This window comes from Drosophila eugracilis, unplaced genomic scaffold, assembly GCF_018153835.1.
Source record: "Drosophila eugracilis isolate 14026-0451.02 unplaced genomic scaffold, ASM1815383v1 contig_1197, whole genome shotgun sequence".
Classification (NCBI taxonomy): domain Eukaryota; kingdom Metazoa; phylum Arthropoda; class Insecta; order Diptera; family Drosophilidae; genus Drosophila; species Drosophila eugracilis.
Genome location: NW_024571981.1, coordinates 2,968,957 through 2,983,204, shown reverse-complemented (window position 1 = coordinate 2,983,204; position 14,248 = coordinate 2,968,957). Strand labels below are relative to the sequence as shown.

The following is a 14,248-nucleotide window of genomic DNA, read 5'->3' as shown; positions in this document are numbered from 1 at the left end:
TCAATAGAGCGATAATTAATATAAAATAAAGTCCGAATGGGCAAAAAAAAAGGCTAGGATAAGCTGGAATGAGTGGTCATGCAGATCGTATAATGAAATGTGGTTTAAAATAAAGGAAATGGCAGGTAATTGTTATGTTAAAATCAACTTTAATTTGGCCGCCAGGCTTTAAATTCTCTGGTCTCCACTAGTCGGTTATTCCTTAAGGCATATTTCCTTGTTGTAATATTTGGATAATCCTGTACAAATTTAATATTCCCGCTTGGCTCTGTTGATAAATGAGCAAATATTTAACGGGCTCTGGCACAGATTTCAATTAAATAAATGCCAAGACTATTTAGTGCGTTCAATCTGCTTTTATAGGCGGCATTAGCCGGGGCAGCCTCGAGGCTTTCTGCTTATTAAGAAATATCTTATGCCAGGACCTTTTTTGCCGCTTGCCGGGGGGCGCCAGTGTGCAATGTTTTTCCTCATTTTCATATTGCTCTTTGCCAGCTCATCATAATATTGCCCCACCATGCCAGAAGCACCGAGGACCTGGTGTCCCCCAAAGGCCATTCTTCAGTGTCAGAGCCTCACCTCTCCTCCTCCTCCTCCCTTATACTTAGAGGCATACACTTTTAATGCGTGTCGCCCACATTTTATGAGCTGTCACAAAGCACAAGCAACCGGAGAGGCAAAAAAAAGAAGGGAAACCGGGGGAAAAAAAGAAAATATAACCAAGGAAGTGCTCACTCACGCAGCTGTGACCAGCATGGCAAATAAATGAAAAAAGTTCAGCAAATAAACAAAAAAAAAGGCCAGCATGCTCCAAAATGTAGGTGGAAAAGTTATGCACTTACTCTAACCCACCTCTTCCAACCAAAATACCCTCAAACCTCCGAACACAACTGCGACTCTTATTTAATTAAATGTCAAATGCTGGCCCGACAGTTCGTTTGATTTGAACAGCATTTGGCGGCTCTAGCCGAGTGGACATGGTCCATGGACATATTTGATTTATTCCATTTCGTTTGTCTGCCGGCATTAGAAACGACGAACCATAGCTGAAAATTTTCATTTAATTTGATTTCTATTTCTATCTATGGGATGGAGGGCTTAATATCCATGACGAGCGACACAAATGGTTTCAATAGGTGGGAACCGAAACATATGACATTATTTCCAGCACTTTCGGTTGACTAAGTGAAATAAATATGATTTTTTTCAGCTACTCCATTTGGCTGCGGCATTTAATATGTAGGGAAATGGCCTCTAATCTAATACAGGCATAAAATTGAGTTATTGTAGCAAATAATTAATATTATCTAAATCGCTCGTTTAAAGGTTTAAAAACATTAAAAGAGTCTTATAAATATGTTGTAGTTTCATAAAAACAAATGACCACCCAACCCCTTACGTTAATCATTCATGAGTTTCCTAAGTCTAAATACATAAAGATTGTTATTTTTAATTAGATATTTCTCACTGCTCTGAGCTATATCAAACAATGTTATATTGCTTGCATTTGTAATAAATTTCAACACAATTATCAAGCATACGCATCGTTGGCAGCATAAGCGCTTATTCTCTCTTCTTTCTTTTTGCCCGTCAAATGCTTCGGTCAGGCACGGATTTAATTATCAACTAATTAATTTGCATTGCCCTAACCGTTGTCCATCCTGGCTAAATATTTCCGCGAATTAGTTTTCAATTTCAAATACAAGTACATTTCCAACGGCCTCCGGCGAAAAGTACTCATATTCCGTTCTGTCAGAAATTCATTTTGAAATGTGCACAATTCCCCTTTGACCTCTTTTGCCTCGAATTTTACACTTCAAAGCACTGGTAATGTCATCTGCAATTATATGTTTGTGTTTAACATTAATTTCATGAGTTTGTTTTTTTTTTCTGAAAATATCTGTCACACTTTGTTTCTGTTTCGAATGGAAAAAGTAATTTTCCTGTTCATTTTGCACAAGTAACACAGACGACAAGAGCCAGTGAACTGTTTGAAAAATCTTACTAATATGTAAGTACATTTAATTAACCACATTTGCCAAAGAACATTCCGCAAAACAACATCAAAGACAAGTCTCAGGACCCCTACTTCTCGATTGCGACCACCACATTCGCTAATTAGACATCCCCTGACATTCAGCAAATTATCAATAATGCACAGGGTTTCCCGAATCTATATGCTGTTGGATTTTCGGTTGATTAACCAAGGGGCGAACTAACAGCAAATGTTGCTTTAATTAACACTAAGCACCGAAGTCACATTCGATCGGGTCAAATCAATTCACTGGTTAACACACTGCTGTATAGTACGTCCTTTATTTTGCCACTTCGAATCACATTCGAGTCTTGTAATTAGTGTAATGCACTGCTGGTTCACAAAATCAGAGATGGTTGCTGTGTAATAGAATTAAATTCCTTGTAATAGATTTAGTCAATTTAGTTGCAGTCTGTCAATTGAGATGTGTTCCTCATGAATCCCTTGAAGTATATGTGGAGAAAATAAATGTTAAATTAAATTTACTATACCTTTCTGAAAGTTTTTTTTGATTTTTTTTAAATTTAACGAAGAATGGAGCAATCATCTGTGAAAATGTGAAGGCAACTTTTATCTAATTGGTGAGTAAATAAAACTTTCTTGATATACAAAAGAAAAGGGCCTGTAATTGCATTGTATTTGTGTAACAGCTCTGACCAGAAAAAACCACAGCAAGTTGTTGCTTAGGCCTGCGGTGGTCAAAACAATTTTCCAAACTAATACCCCGCTGGGAAAGACCAAAAACCTGAGCCACACAAACTCATACACGCATACTGGTCGGAAAAGCTGTGGATGGAAAACTGATGGGGGAAAGCAATGAACGAAACGAAGCGAAGCAAAAAACCGAAATCCCAAAAATCCCTTGATTTATTTCTAATACTTATACACACATATAGAGGGTAAGGGAAGGAGATTTCAAAAGAAATATCCTGGTAAATAGAGCAAGTGAAAAGTTCTCTATCCAAGGGGGAAAAAAATCGAAACGAAAAATGCAACAACAAGAGGGAAAACTTTAGCATTTCCCTGAGGAACTAAATTGTGCCACCGGCGGTTTGTTTGCTTCCTTTCAACTCCACATCCTGCTGCCTTTTCCAAAGGCCTTCGAACCACTCAAGGATATGCGGCGACCATGCAAAGTGAAGCTAAACGAAAGTGCCTCAATTTAAGTTGTAAGCTGATTTGCCTGGGCGTATAACCCACGAAAACCTTATATACACTCACATGGGGATATATGTACAGCCAGGACAGTCGCACATATGTGTATGGGACGGCGCCTCCGCTCATTGAAGTGGAAAAACTTTCTGGCTGGTGTAGCAACAGCAAATGCTTAAAATTAAGGCAAGACTTGGCTTATATTCCCTTTCTTGGCGATGCCATTAGCGTGGGTCTCATACATTTCTAATGAAGTTGGGTAAGTTGGTAAAATAAGGAGAATGTATACGGTCTCAGGGCAGAGAACAGAGAAACGTTACGCATTCGAATTACATATAATGTGATTTTGGCTTAGGCTTATAACATCACAAGATCGTTCATTCAAGAAGAGTTCTTCAGGTTTAATCACAGAACAATATCAATCTCATGGGTATTTCCTACCACTTGGTCCATATTCACTCTAGACTCTATACGAACCTAAAAGGGAATAGCTGCTTTATCATAAATCCATAGATACTTCTTCTTTCTTATAGACATCACTCTGGATAAACGGGCCTGAGGCTTCTTGTCTTTGAACGGGCTGTTTTGGTCTGATTTTGACACAAATCCCTTTGGTGCTAAAGCAATTTATGCGGTTTCCAACCATTGGGGATGGAATGTATAACTGGCAACTACTCTCCCCGGCCGAAAAACACACAAATACCCAAATACCCAACCAACTCAAGATGTACGCTTCGAATGCGAGAATAGTTTTCCCATGAAAAAAAGACGAGGAATAAGGACTGGGATTAGGGGGAGCAACCAACCCACATGCACTTGGCTGGGCTTTGGTTATGGCTGGCTGGTTATGGTTAGATTGGTTGCTATGCTGCTGCTGTTGCTATTGCTCTGCTGCATAAGTGCAATTTTATGTTTGGCCCCAAAAAGTTGCCTGCGAAGCGAAGTAGTTGATAAATGGCACACCGACGATCGCCGATGGAAATCTCAAATCCAAATCCCTTCCATGCCCAAAACAATTCACAACACAGCATGAGCATAAAAAATGCAAATTTCTGTGCATAAATCTAAAAAATTCAAATACATATATAAATAAATATGCTTGCTGTTTTTTATGCCTGTCCCATATCGAGAATAAAAAGCAAGGAAAGGGCTGCCACCACCAGATGCCACGCCTAACGAGACGCCTACCTTTCCGAGTGCTACATGGCCGCAGATAAACCGCCCGAAAGTAATGCCAAAACATTTCGTGTCATAAATTTTACGACATAAGCGCGAAGGGCAAAACAGCACAAAAGCCAAGCGCCCGAAAAAACCACAGCAAAAGGGAATACCTAAAAGTTAGGCAGAGATTTGTCGACGTTGTAATACCCTTAAGTTGGTATTACCGACCTATGATTAAAAAACTGATATTATTATACTTCTTTCTTAGATAATAATAACTTTCATATTCATTACGTAATCATACTAAAAAATAGATCTTTTAAATATTAAATATTATTTTAAATCCCATATCTTATATAACCTTATTAAACCACTAAGTAAAATCTAAATACCTCTTAAATTCAGGGTAAATACAAGCAATGGGCATTACAATAAATATTGATTTACAATTTTTTGTGCTTAGAACATTAATTTAGGCAAAAAACAGGGGTGTAGTCAGAGCAATGTACAGGTGTACCCTTGCAAAAACTTGTTTTAAATTGAAATTAATGAAGGTAAAACAAAATTCCAATCAATGTGCTTTGGGGCTTTAAAAAACATCCACTGTTTAAATCAGAAATTCAGCAGTAAATTTGATTAAATCCCTTTGTGCCGCTACTGATAAGAGCCCCCTGACCAATCGGTTATAGAATGATATTTAGCTGTTTTTTAGGGGAATTCGTTGAGCCATAAATTAATTTAAGTGCCTGAAAATATTTTTGATAACATTAAATGAAGCCAAGCGAATACTGAGATCCCTTTTCTCCTTATTGTTGTAATTTCTCGACGAGGCCTGAAAATTTAAACGGCCTAGCCATTAAACGAAACGAGTTGGATATAGTTTAATGGCTTCATTTTTTGGATGGGGATCGGTGGTATTTTTGTGCCTGGTTGGTGGTGGTTTTTGCCCAACGATTCCCCTCAATATTCATCCGCACTTTGGCCAATTCTATTTGTCTTCTGCACGAAGATTTAATTAAAAAAGTCGAAAGCATGCAAACGAAGTTTTTTTAAGGAAAAAAGCAAAATGTGGCTATGGCATTAGCCGGAACTTTCCGGCGGGTTGCCATCGAGGCAACGGCCACAAAGGATGCGCCAAAGGACGAGCCGCAAACTTGGCAAACTTTGGCAGCGGAGCATCTCGTTATCATCGCCCATCATCAGCGTCAGGATACGAAAATAACAGAAACAACAAGAAACAAAGTCGATGCCAAGCCACTCGTCTTCGATTCCTTCGTTAGCAATACTTTTAAAGTAAATTGCGGCAGACCCGCCAGCTAGGACATTGTGGGTGTGGATCTGAAAGTGGATGTGGGTTTTCGGTTTTGGGTTGGAACTCTAGCTGAGAGCTGAGGGTTTTCCTGGATCCCTGGAAACTGCGGCTCTCTGCACACGTTACGGCACTTTGCCCTCGCTCTATGCTTCGTTTGGTTTTTGATTTTTCACTCCTCGCCATGGTTTCTGCTGGCTCTTGGCCTCCCTGCTTTATATTGCTCTCACCGAGGATGGGAAAATTAATTGCATGCAAATATTGACACAGCAAAAGTAAATATAATTTCATTGTTTACTCATAAATACGCATTATTTGAAAAATGAAAATAGAAGAGCTTCCCTTATACCGGAAGCAAACCAAAAATGAGAAAAAGAACTAATTTCACTTAGACAAAGGTTGCAGGTTCTTTCATTCAGATTTTAATGGAAAGAAATGTAAAAATAACAAAGGTATATCCTGATATTGAATAAAAATTAAAATACTCAGTAACAACTTGAAACATCTTATTCTATTTAATGTAAAAAGTTTTCTAAGATAAAAAATGTAATTCCGCTTGTAATACTTTGCACAAAAACCTGAGGATAATTTTAAGATTGGGCTAAATATAAAAATAAGGGTTGAGTTTCAACTGATTTGAATTGCCTTGGGCAGATTCTAGCATTAGCACTAATCGGTTTAAATGTTCGTGGAAAATGCTGTTGCCTAATTGGCATCATTATTTTTGATGGGGTCACGCAGGCAACAAAGAACGAAGCAATACCCTTTTTCAGGAACCAAGAACCAAAACCGGGACGAAGTCGAGTCTGATAAATGGCCAAAATGCTTAGCAAAGGTAATTAATGGCAAAGTGCAGGCGGGGAGCTAAAATTGAACGGAGATGAGGCTTTCGACCGATAATTAATGTGCCTGCTGAGCTCCAGCATGAGTCTTCAAATTGTACCGTTGAGCAGTGTTTCCGGAGTTGATAAAAATTGATGCCAATTAAAAGTTGGCAATCTGTGAAGCTGTCAAAATGGGTCAAGTTCTCAAGCTTTCCCCTGCCTAAAATATTCGCCACTCGCTTTTCAAGAAAAAGTTTTGGCAAACAAGAATGGCCCTAAATTGCCCACAAAAGAACCCTCAATGTTTAAAACCTTCGAAGCTGGGAGACTGAAAACAACAATTTACGCCTCACAACTTGTACGAGTGTTGCGTTTAATCGTCAAAAGCACTTCTTATCGAAAAGCATTTCCTTTCTACCCCACCAACCTCCGGGAAAACTTCGCTCATAAATTATTACACAAAATTAGTTGCACTCTCGCCCGGGGAAAATCAGGGGATCCAAGAAAACATCTTCAATGACTTAAAAAATTTAAAGCCAAAGCAGGGAAAATGAAATATGGCCGGGCCAAGACAAAAAGCTAAATAATCACAGACATGTCGGATAATAAATGATTAACGTCCTGTCGACTGGGTGGGTGGGTTTTTAAAGTAAAACAACCCATTTGAGGTCATTTGTATACATCTTAGTATCGCTGCCATTTTCACAACCCCCAGATTGTGGGAAAAATGTTGACCATTTCAATGGCTTAAATTGATATTGATGAGCTTATCCCAAGTTGTATGAAACTAAAATGTTAAATGGAAAATGTTAATTATTATGAATATTTTTTTTTTTTTTTGCATTTTTAATTAATAATTAACCTAAAAATAAAAAGAATCTTAATCTTAAGCGTTGAAAGAAGATTTAAAAATGAGAAAAAATAGTTTTATAATGACATTATGATTGTGAACTTTAGTAGTAGGCATCACATATACTTCTTTAATTATAAAGAAATTTTGAAATCAATTTTATTTTCCTGAAACAAAAAATGCACTTTCAAGATGCGAGATCGCAAACTCCGTGAGAAAGCTAAGTTACAGGAAGAGCGAAAAGAACGAATATTAAAATTTCTTCAAGAAAACCGAGAGTCCCAGCCAGTCGTTGTCCCAGAGAGAAATACATTTGCCAAGAACCGAAAACCGCCTCGAAATGACTTTAAAAGTGCAACAACGGATCTTAAATCGTGTTTGATTGCGACTCCCTCAGTAGATCAGCGATTGCCAGCCGGTGAGTAGATGATGTTATGTAAAAATATGCTATTTTTATATATGTATGAATTTTAAAATTAAAATAAATAAGATAATAAAGTTCCAATTCTAAATATCCATAGGTGAAAACAATCCAGCTGCACGAAGAACGGGAAATCTACCTCGAGTCGATGAAGAATGCCAATTCCATTCACCGGGAAGATTTTTTCTCAAAGGACGTAACGTTAACATTGCTAGTCAAGAAGTCTATTTAAAGCCTAGCAAACCCTTACGAAAGGAGTTGAAGAATAAGTGTGATTTCTTTCCAAAATATGTGGACCCATCGCCTTTTAAAGACCAAATCACTCAGACACTATATAGGTGAAATAATTTGAAGAAGTTGTAATTGATCTTAAACCTTAGCTCTAAATCCTAGGGAGTCTTCGGCGCAGACCTTAGCCTATTTGCCAGATGTCGAAAATGTCACAGAAAGCTATGGCCTAGAGCTGTTTACTCTACCTTCAGTTTTGCCTGGCAATAAGCCACCGGGTCTATATGAGGTGGAAATTTTAGAGCGTGCTCGTAAGCGAAGAAGGTTCTTGGAAGGAATGAAAACCAATTTTATTAATCAACGGATTAATGGACGTAAACTTGCCATACATCAGTATGCATCTCTGATGGAGGCCTTGGAATGGGAGCACTGGGTGGAGCGGGAGGAACAAATCCAGGAGTGCCAGATGATACGACTAGAAATGGTGATCAAGATGTTTGATAAGAGGGAGAGAGAGATGCATTCCGCATCCAAAACGCGTTTGAAACAAGGACTCGAGCTCATTGAGAAGCGACGTAAGGCGGCATTGCGAAAGAATGAAATCGAGTATCAGCGTGGTATGCGACGAAATCAGAAACAACTGGCCAGGACTTCGATCAGATGGCAGAAGCAGAAGCCGATGTATTCCCTGGGATCACCATGCTCTGAATTCTATGCTCCAGCCATAAGATATGGAGTGGATCCGGGTCGTCGTAATTTCTCCCCAACCGCTAGTTTCCGTGCTTTTAACATGAGAATCGATGAACTGGAGAAGCAAATCAATCTTAAAATAGTTGAGTGTCCATTTTCTAAACTAAATCAATGGTCTAGGCCTAAGCAACAAATTTTAGAAGTCGAGAATCATTTCCTGAAAGAGAACAATCTGAAACAACTTTACAACTCGTTGAAAATATTGGGGACCAGCATTGAAAAAAACAAACCAAAGCCGAATTGCCTCAAGACCCGCTTTCAACCTCAAGACACACCAGGCGAAAACAGCAGGTTGGCTTCGGCAACAATGGAAAGATTTTCCAAGCTCTATGATAGGGGAGAAGAAGATCCTAAAATATCATCGCAGAGGTCCTCAACAAAAGAAGCTATCAGACAACATCTGAAATGGCACGAGAATCAGATAAGTTCCGAGTATGCCCAAAAACTAAAGAAAGACGATAGCAAGAATGATTTAAGGAATATGCTTGTCACATACGAGGGCAGTTTAATTGGTCACATAATGCAGTTCCTCAACGATGAAATGACTCGGTTGAAGGAACAGCGTCGTCTTCACTTCTTTGCAGTTTTGGGGCAAAAAGGTCGTTGGAGTCGGGAAGCAGTCGAGGCAGGAGAAAGGCAAAAGGAGAACGCAATGAGGCAATTGTACGAGGAAATGTTCCAGAATTCCAATAGTGTCCAAACCGACATCAGTGATCAATATGTCCATAGTATACTGACCAATGATTTGGGTTATATGGCTGCTGAAGAGGCAGCTGAAACAGTCACGGAGTTGGCCAGGCAGATTGATGTGGACATCGAACGCTGGCTGGAGAGTTTCAAGTTAATCCAAAATCCTCTTACCTATATTCCATTGCGTATGATGTTGCAAGATATGGTCTGTCCGGATCTAAATGCTACATTGCAAAGATATGAGAATACCATGATTGCCCAGTATATAGTGGAGGATGTGATCTTTGACAGAATATGGAAGGAGCTGGAACCCTATGACATATCTAGCACCCTGACTAGCGATCTCATTGATCGCCTCATCGACAATGATCTGTATTTCTTCTCCTCGGAAAGTGAAAGTGAAACACCCCAGAGAACTTCCTGGTACGAAGCCCATGCCATAATACGAAAACTTATTCGACAATCGGTACCCGGCAGACGTTGGAAAGAGGAAGTCGAACGTATTGTTTACGAGAACTATAATGATCTGATGGATGATATATTTGCCGAAATGATTTTCAGAAGAGATAATCTGCCAATTCTCGAGCCTGTTGTAGTGCATTCAACACTTTCACACAATGACCTATCAGCACATGATAAAGTTCAATCAACGAGGGGTCACGAGTTCCAATCATCGAAAACTACATCTGATACGAGTGCTGGAAGTGATATTGTAATCAAAACACAATTATTAAGCCTAAAAAGAAAAAAAAAAAACTCAGATACGGGGTTCGGTAAAGATCCGCCGGTTTCAGTTGAGACAAAGCCGATCAACGAAGATATTGTGTCGTTCTTTGATGATGATGATCCTTGGCCTTGGCTTCCAAATTGCAAGAGTGCGAGTTCATCAAAGAAAAATCTTTATTAGGACATAAAACTCGATCGAGAGTCTTATTGAATAATTAATTTATATATCTTATATATTTTTATTGAAACGATCCTTATGTATATTTTCAATAAATATTATTGGCAATATTTTAGTTTCTTTTGGAATGACTTTATAATGTTAAGAAGTGTTTACATTTGGTAACGTTTACATAATTTAATATTCCAACATATTTGTTGGTACCTAAATAGGCGCCTATCGATTGTCCAACAAACAATGTGTCTCCCTAGCAGCAAGTCGGTTGCCTGGAGAATCGGAACTGCTCCTGATTGACTGACTAACCCAATGCTTTTGCACAACCCAGAACACCTTGAGCTGCAGACAGGGGGAGTTAACCCAGTAAGCTATTTATATAACAACTAAAAACGTAAATTGTTAGCTTACTTTAAAAACTACATCAACCTGAAAAAAAACACATAGGACCAAAAATAACAAACATTGGATCTGAGTCTCTTAAACGATTAGTTGAAAATGCCTACGGCAAAGGAAAAGCGCCTGCGAAAGGAGCGAATCCTGGCGTTTATACGGGAAAATCGAGAGCTCAGGCCAAGCGATTCAGCAATGGTTCTACAAACACCTTCACCTAAGAAAGATAATACTTCACGGCAAAAGAAAAGAGTATCATTCACACATAGCAAACACCACAGAGGTAGTGGAGAGGTCAGGGATAATGATAAGATTATTGGACAGGGCCTGACATCATGCCTAATCACAAAGCCCTCAGAAACCAGATTAACAAGTGGTGGGTCTATGGAAAAATCAAAAATTAATAAACTTGAAGATAATGGCTTTCCTTTCAGGTAACAGCAAACCCGTGGACAGTTCTGTGGAAAAGCAGCCTTGCACAGAAAGCAAATTGCATTTCAATTCGTCATGCACGAAGTCCACAGATTCCCGATTAATAGCCGGTGGGTAAATCCTAAATTAGTCACTTTATCTAAATAAAAACCATTTTGATTTCCAACTTACTAGGTGCCAACAATCCAGCAGAACGAAATGTTGGCAAATTACCTCGAACCGACAGCGAATGCCATTTCAAGGAGCCAGGAATCTTTTTTCTGCAAACAGTACATTCGGACTATGCCACTCAAGAAGTCAAGCTGAACTCGAAACCTTTGAGAATGGAGTTGAAAAACAAATGTGACTACTTTCCCAAATTTGTGGACAATCGACCTTTCAAGGATGAGGCCACACAAACCCTTTATAGGTAGAATATAACTCTGACTCGGAAAAGAAATACATTTAAACCGTTCTTTTGCGTTTAGAGAATCTTCGGCGCAGACCTTGGCTTTTTTACCTGAGATATACAGTGAAGAAAAATCAGAGAACTTTGAACTTTTCACTTTGGCCAATTTGCTGCCAGGCACCAAACCACCAGGATTGCATGAAGTTGAGTTTCTGGAGCGGGCTCGTAAGCGATGGGACTTTAGCAAAGCTCTGAAGGCGAACTTTAAGAGACTCCTTAATGAGGCAAGAGAAGTGTCGATAAAAACGCAGTACAAGGAGATCTTGGAAGCCTTCGAATGGGAGCAATGGATCCAGCGGGAGGAAGACATTCAGGAATGCCAAATGATGCGTCTTGAGATCGTGATCAAAATGTTTGACAAGAGGGAGAAGCAAATGCATGCCAACTCAAAAATCCGAATCGAGAAATCCTTCGAGGACATCGAAAAAAAGCGACAAGCGGGACTCCGCAAAAACGAAATTGAGTATCAGCGTGAAATGCGTCGCATCAATATCAAATTGGCCAAAACCTCTCGAAAGTGGGAGAAGCAGAGTCCTATGCATGCCCTGGGATCCCCCTGCTCGGAGTTCTATGGCCCATTGATAAGACATGGAGTTGATCCGGCACGACGATGCTTTGAGCCCACTACTGGACGCAGGGCATTCGACATGAGGATCGATGATCTGGAGAAGCGGGTTAACATGCGTAATGTTCAGTGTCCCTTCAGCAAGCTAAAGGAATGGTCCAAACCCAAGGAGTACGACAGAGAATATGAGCGAAACTTCTGCAATGATGACAATCTACAGAGGCTCTATGAGTCCCTGAAGACCCTCAGAACACAAGCCGACATGGCAAAAGAACCGCCTCGTTGTCTGAAGACACGATTGCATTTAGAACGCGGATCATCAAGCTCAGAATCTAACGAATCCTTCCTTCACTACAGGTATTCTAGAAAGTCGAGGTATACCGAGGTGCCCAGTTCAACCCACGCCGCTCCAGCCCCGAAGCTAGTCCCACCAATAGAAGAAAAGCCAGTAAGGGGCTCTGTGATAGGACGCGAGTCATTAGAGACTCTTATATGCTCATACGAAGGCAATTATATAGGAACGATAATGCAGTTCCTGGCCGATGAAATGCAAAGACTGAAGGAACAGCGAAAGCTGCACTTCTTTTGCATTTTAGCCCAAAAGGAACGCTGGCGGCGTGAAGCAGCCGAGGCAGGATTAAGGCAAAAGGAGAACACCATGCGAATGCTTTACGAGGAAATGTTCCAGCTTTGCAATACGATACACAATGAATCGGCAAGTAAATATTCTGACTCCATATTCACCACCGATATAAGTCACATGGCAGAAGACGAAGCTGTTGAAGCTGTTACTGAGTTGGCAAAGCAAATCGATGCCGACATAGAACGATGGTTGGAGTCCTTTAAATTAATCCAGAATCCGTTGAACTTCACTCCCCTACGACTGATGCTCCAGGACATGATCAGCCCGGATATGGGAGCTGCACTTCGGCGCTATGAGAATTCCATGATTGCCCAATACATTGTAGAGGATGTGATCTTTGGCAAAATTTGGGATGAACTAGAAACATTCGATATAGCCAGCACATTAACTAGTGATTTCATAGATCGCCTCATTGACAACGATCTATATTTGTTTTCATCGGACAGTGAAAGTGAAAGCCCCCATAAGTCATCCTGGTATGAGTCCCATGCCATAATAAGAAAACTAATTCGCCAAGCGGTTCCCGGCAGACGATGGAAAGAGGAAAACGAAAGGCTGGTTACCGAAACCTTTAATAGCTTGTTCGATGATATTTTCGAAGAAATCATATATGGCATTGAGAATCCGCCAGTTGTCTTGCCAAACGATCTCCTTAAGCTTTGTCAAAGTAGATCATTTGCCCGTTTTATAAATGATATTCCACAAAGGCTTACTTCGGAACCAATATCCACATCACATTCAGAAGATTTGAAAAATGCCGACCTTTTAAGAATGCAATTTCTAAATCTTGTTAAAAAGTTTAAGGAAGACAACATTACCAAAGATCTGCAAACCGATGAGAAATTTAAATTGATTAGCAATGATTCGGAAATATTTGGCGAAGTTCTTCAAAAGTCGAACGTCATAAATCCGATTTCTCCAGAGCCAGAACTTTTTAGCATCATAAGTACTGTAAATATTGTTGAGCACAAGGATGATCTATCTGCGCTAAGGGGTTCCTCTGTCAGTCATAAATCTTCTGTAGAAATAGTTTCATCGCCTGAAAGTAGTAGCGAGAAAAGAAGCATTGTATTAGAACTAGAACCTGAGGTGGTAGAAAATGTAGAAGTGGTAAATGAAGAAATCTTGATTGTAGAAGTTGGTAGTCCAGAAATCTCTAATGAAGAAGTCGACGATGAAGAAGTGGAACAAGATATAATTGACAATTCTCCAATTAATTCTGATGAACATCAGGAAGAGGATTCCAATAATGGCGAGGAAGTTGTTGTTTATGTTCCCCATGATTCCAAGCTCTTCAAATTAAGATAAATGAAATTCCAGATTTTCATTTCTCAAGTAACGGTACTTTTCGTTACTTTCATACGCGAGAATTTTAAAATATGTATCTATTTGAAAATTAATTCGAATAAATACGTGCAAATTATTTACAGTTAATTTTATCCGACTAAT

The 14,248-nt window shown here is 39.5% G+C and overlaps 2 protein-coding genes across 2 annotated transcripts; both read left to right on the top strand.

Annotated features, from left to right (window-relative positions):
- Window positions 1–7,523: 7,523 nt before the first annotated feature.
- LOC108103052 (cilia- and flagella-associated protein 91) lies at window positions 7,524–10,371 on the top strand. Its single transcript, XM_017208366.2, has 3 exons — window positions 7,524–7,749; window positions 7,853–8,090; window positions 8,146–10,371. The coding sequence occupies exons 1-3, from the start codon at window positions 7,524–7,526 to the stop codon at window positions 10,325–10,327; spliced, it is 2,646 nt and encodes an 881-aa protein (XP_017063855.2). The 3' UTR covers window positions 10,328–10,371.
- A 370-nt stretch (window positions 10,372–10,741) lies between these two features.
- LOC108103050 lies at window positions 10,742–14,198 on the top strand. Its single transcript, XM_017208364.2, has 4 exons — window positions 10,742–11,087; window positions 11,146–11,253; window positions 11,318–11,552; window positions 11,611–14,198. The coding sequence occupies exons 1-4, from the start codon at window positions 10,817–10,819 to the stop codon at window positions 14,105–14,107; spliced, it is 3,111 nt and encodes a 1,036-aa protein (XP_017063853.2). The 5' UTR covers window positions 10,742–10,816; the 3' UTR covers window positions 14,108–14,198.
- The last annotated feature ends 50 nt before the right edge of the window (window positions 14,199–14,248 follow it).

What these genes read in the sequence shown, in the direction of transcription:
- LOC108103052 (XM_017208366.2), top strand. Translation starts at nt 7,524, where the DNA reads ATGCGAGATCGCAAACTCCGTGAGAAAGCTAAGTTACAGGAAGAGCGA. An exon ending in AGATCAGCGATTGCCAGCCG is followed by an intron (nt 7,750 to 7,852) that starts GTGAGTAGATGA and finishes AAATATCCATAG; the next exon opens with GTGAAAACAATCCAGCTGCA. An exon ending in ATCACTCAGACACTATATAG is followed by an intron (nt 8,091 to 8,145) that starts GTGAAATAATTT and finishes TCTAAATCCTAG; the next exon opens with GGAGTCTTCGGCGCAGACCT.
- LOC108103050 (XM_017208364.2), top strand. Translation starts at nt 10,817, where the DNA reads ATGCCTACGGCAAAGGAAAAGCGCCTGCGAAAGGAGCGAATCCTGGCG. An exon ending in AGAAACCAGATTAACAAGTG is followed by an intron (nt 11,088 to 11,145) that starts GTGGGTCTATGG and finishes CTTTCCTTTCAG; the next exon opens with GTAACAGCAAACCCGTGGAC. An exon ending in AGATTCCCGATTAATAGCCG is followed by an intron (nt 11,254 to 11,317) that starts GTGGGTAAATCC and finishes CCAACTTACTAG; the next exon opens with GTGCCAACAATCCAGCAGAA.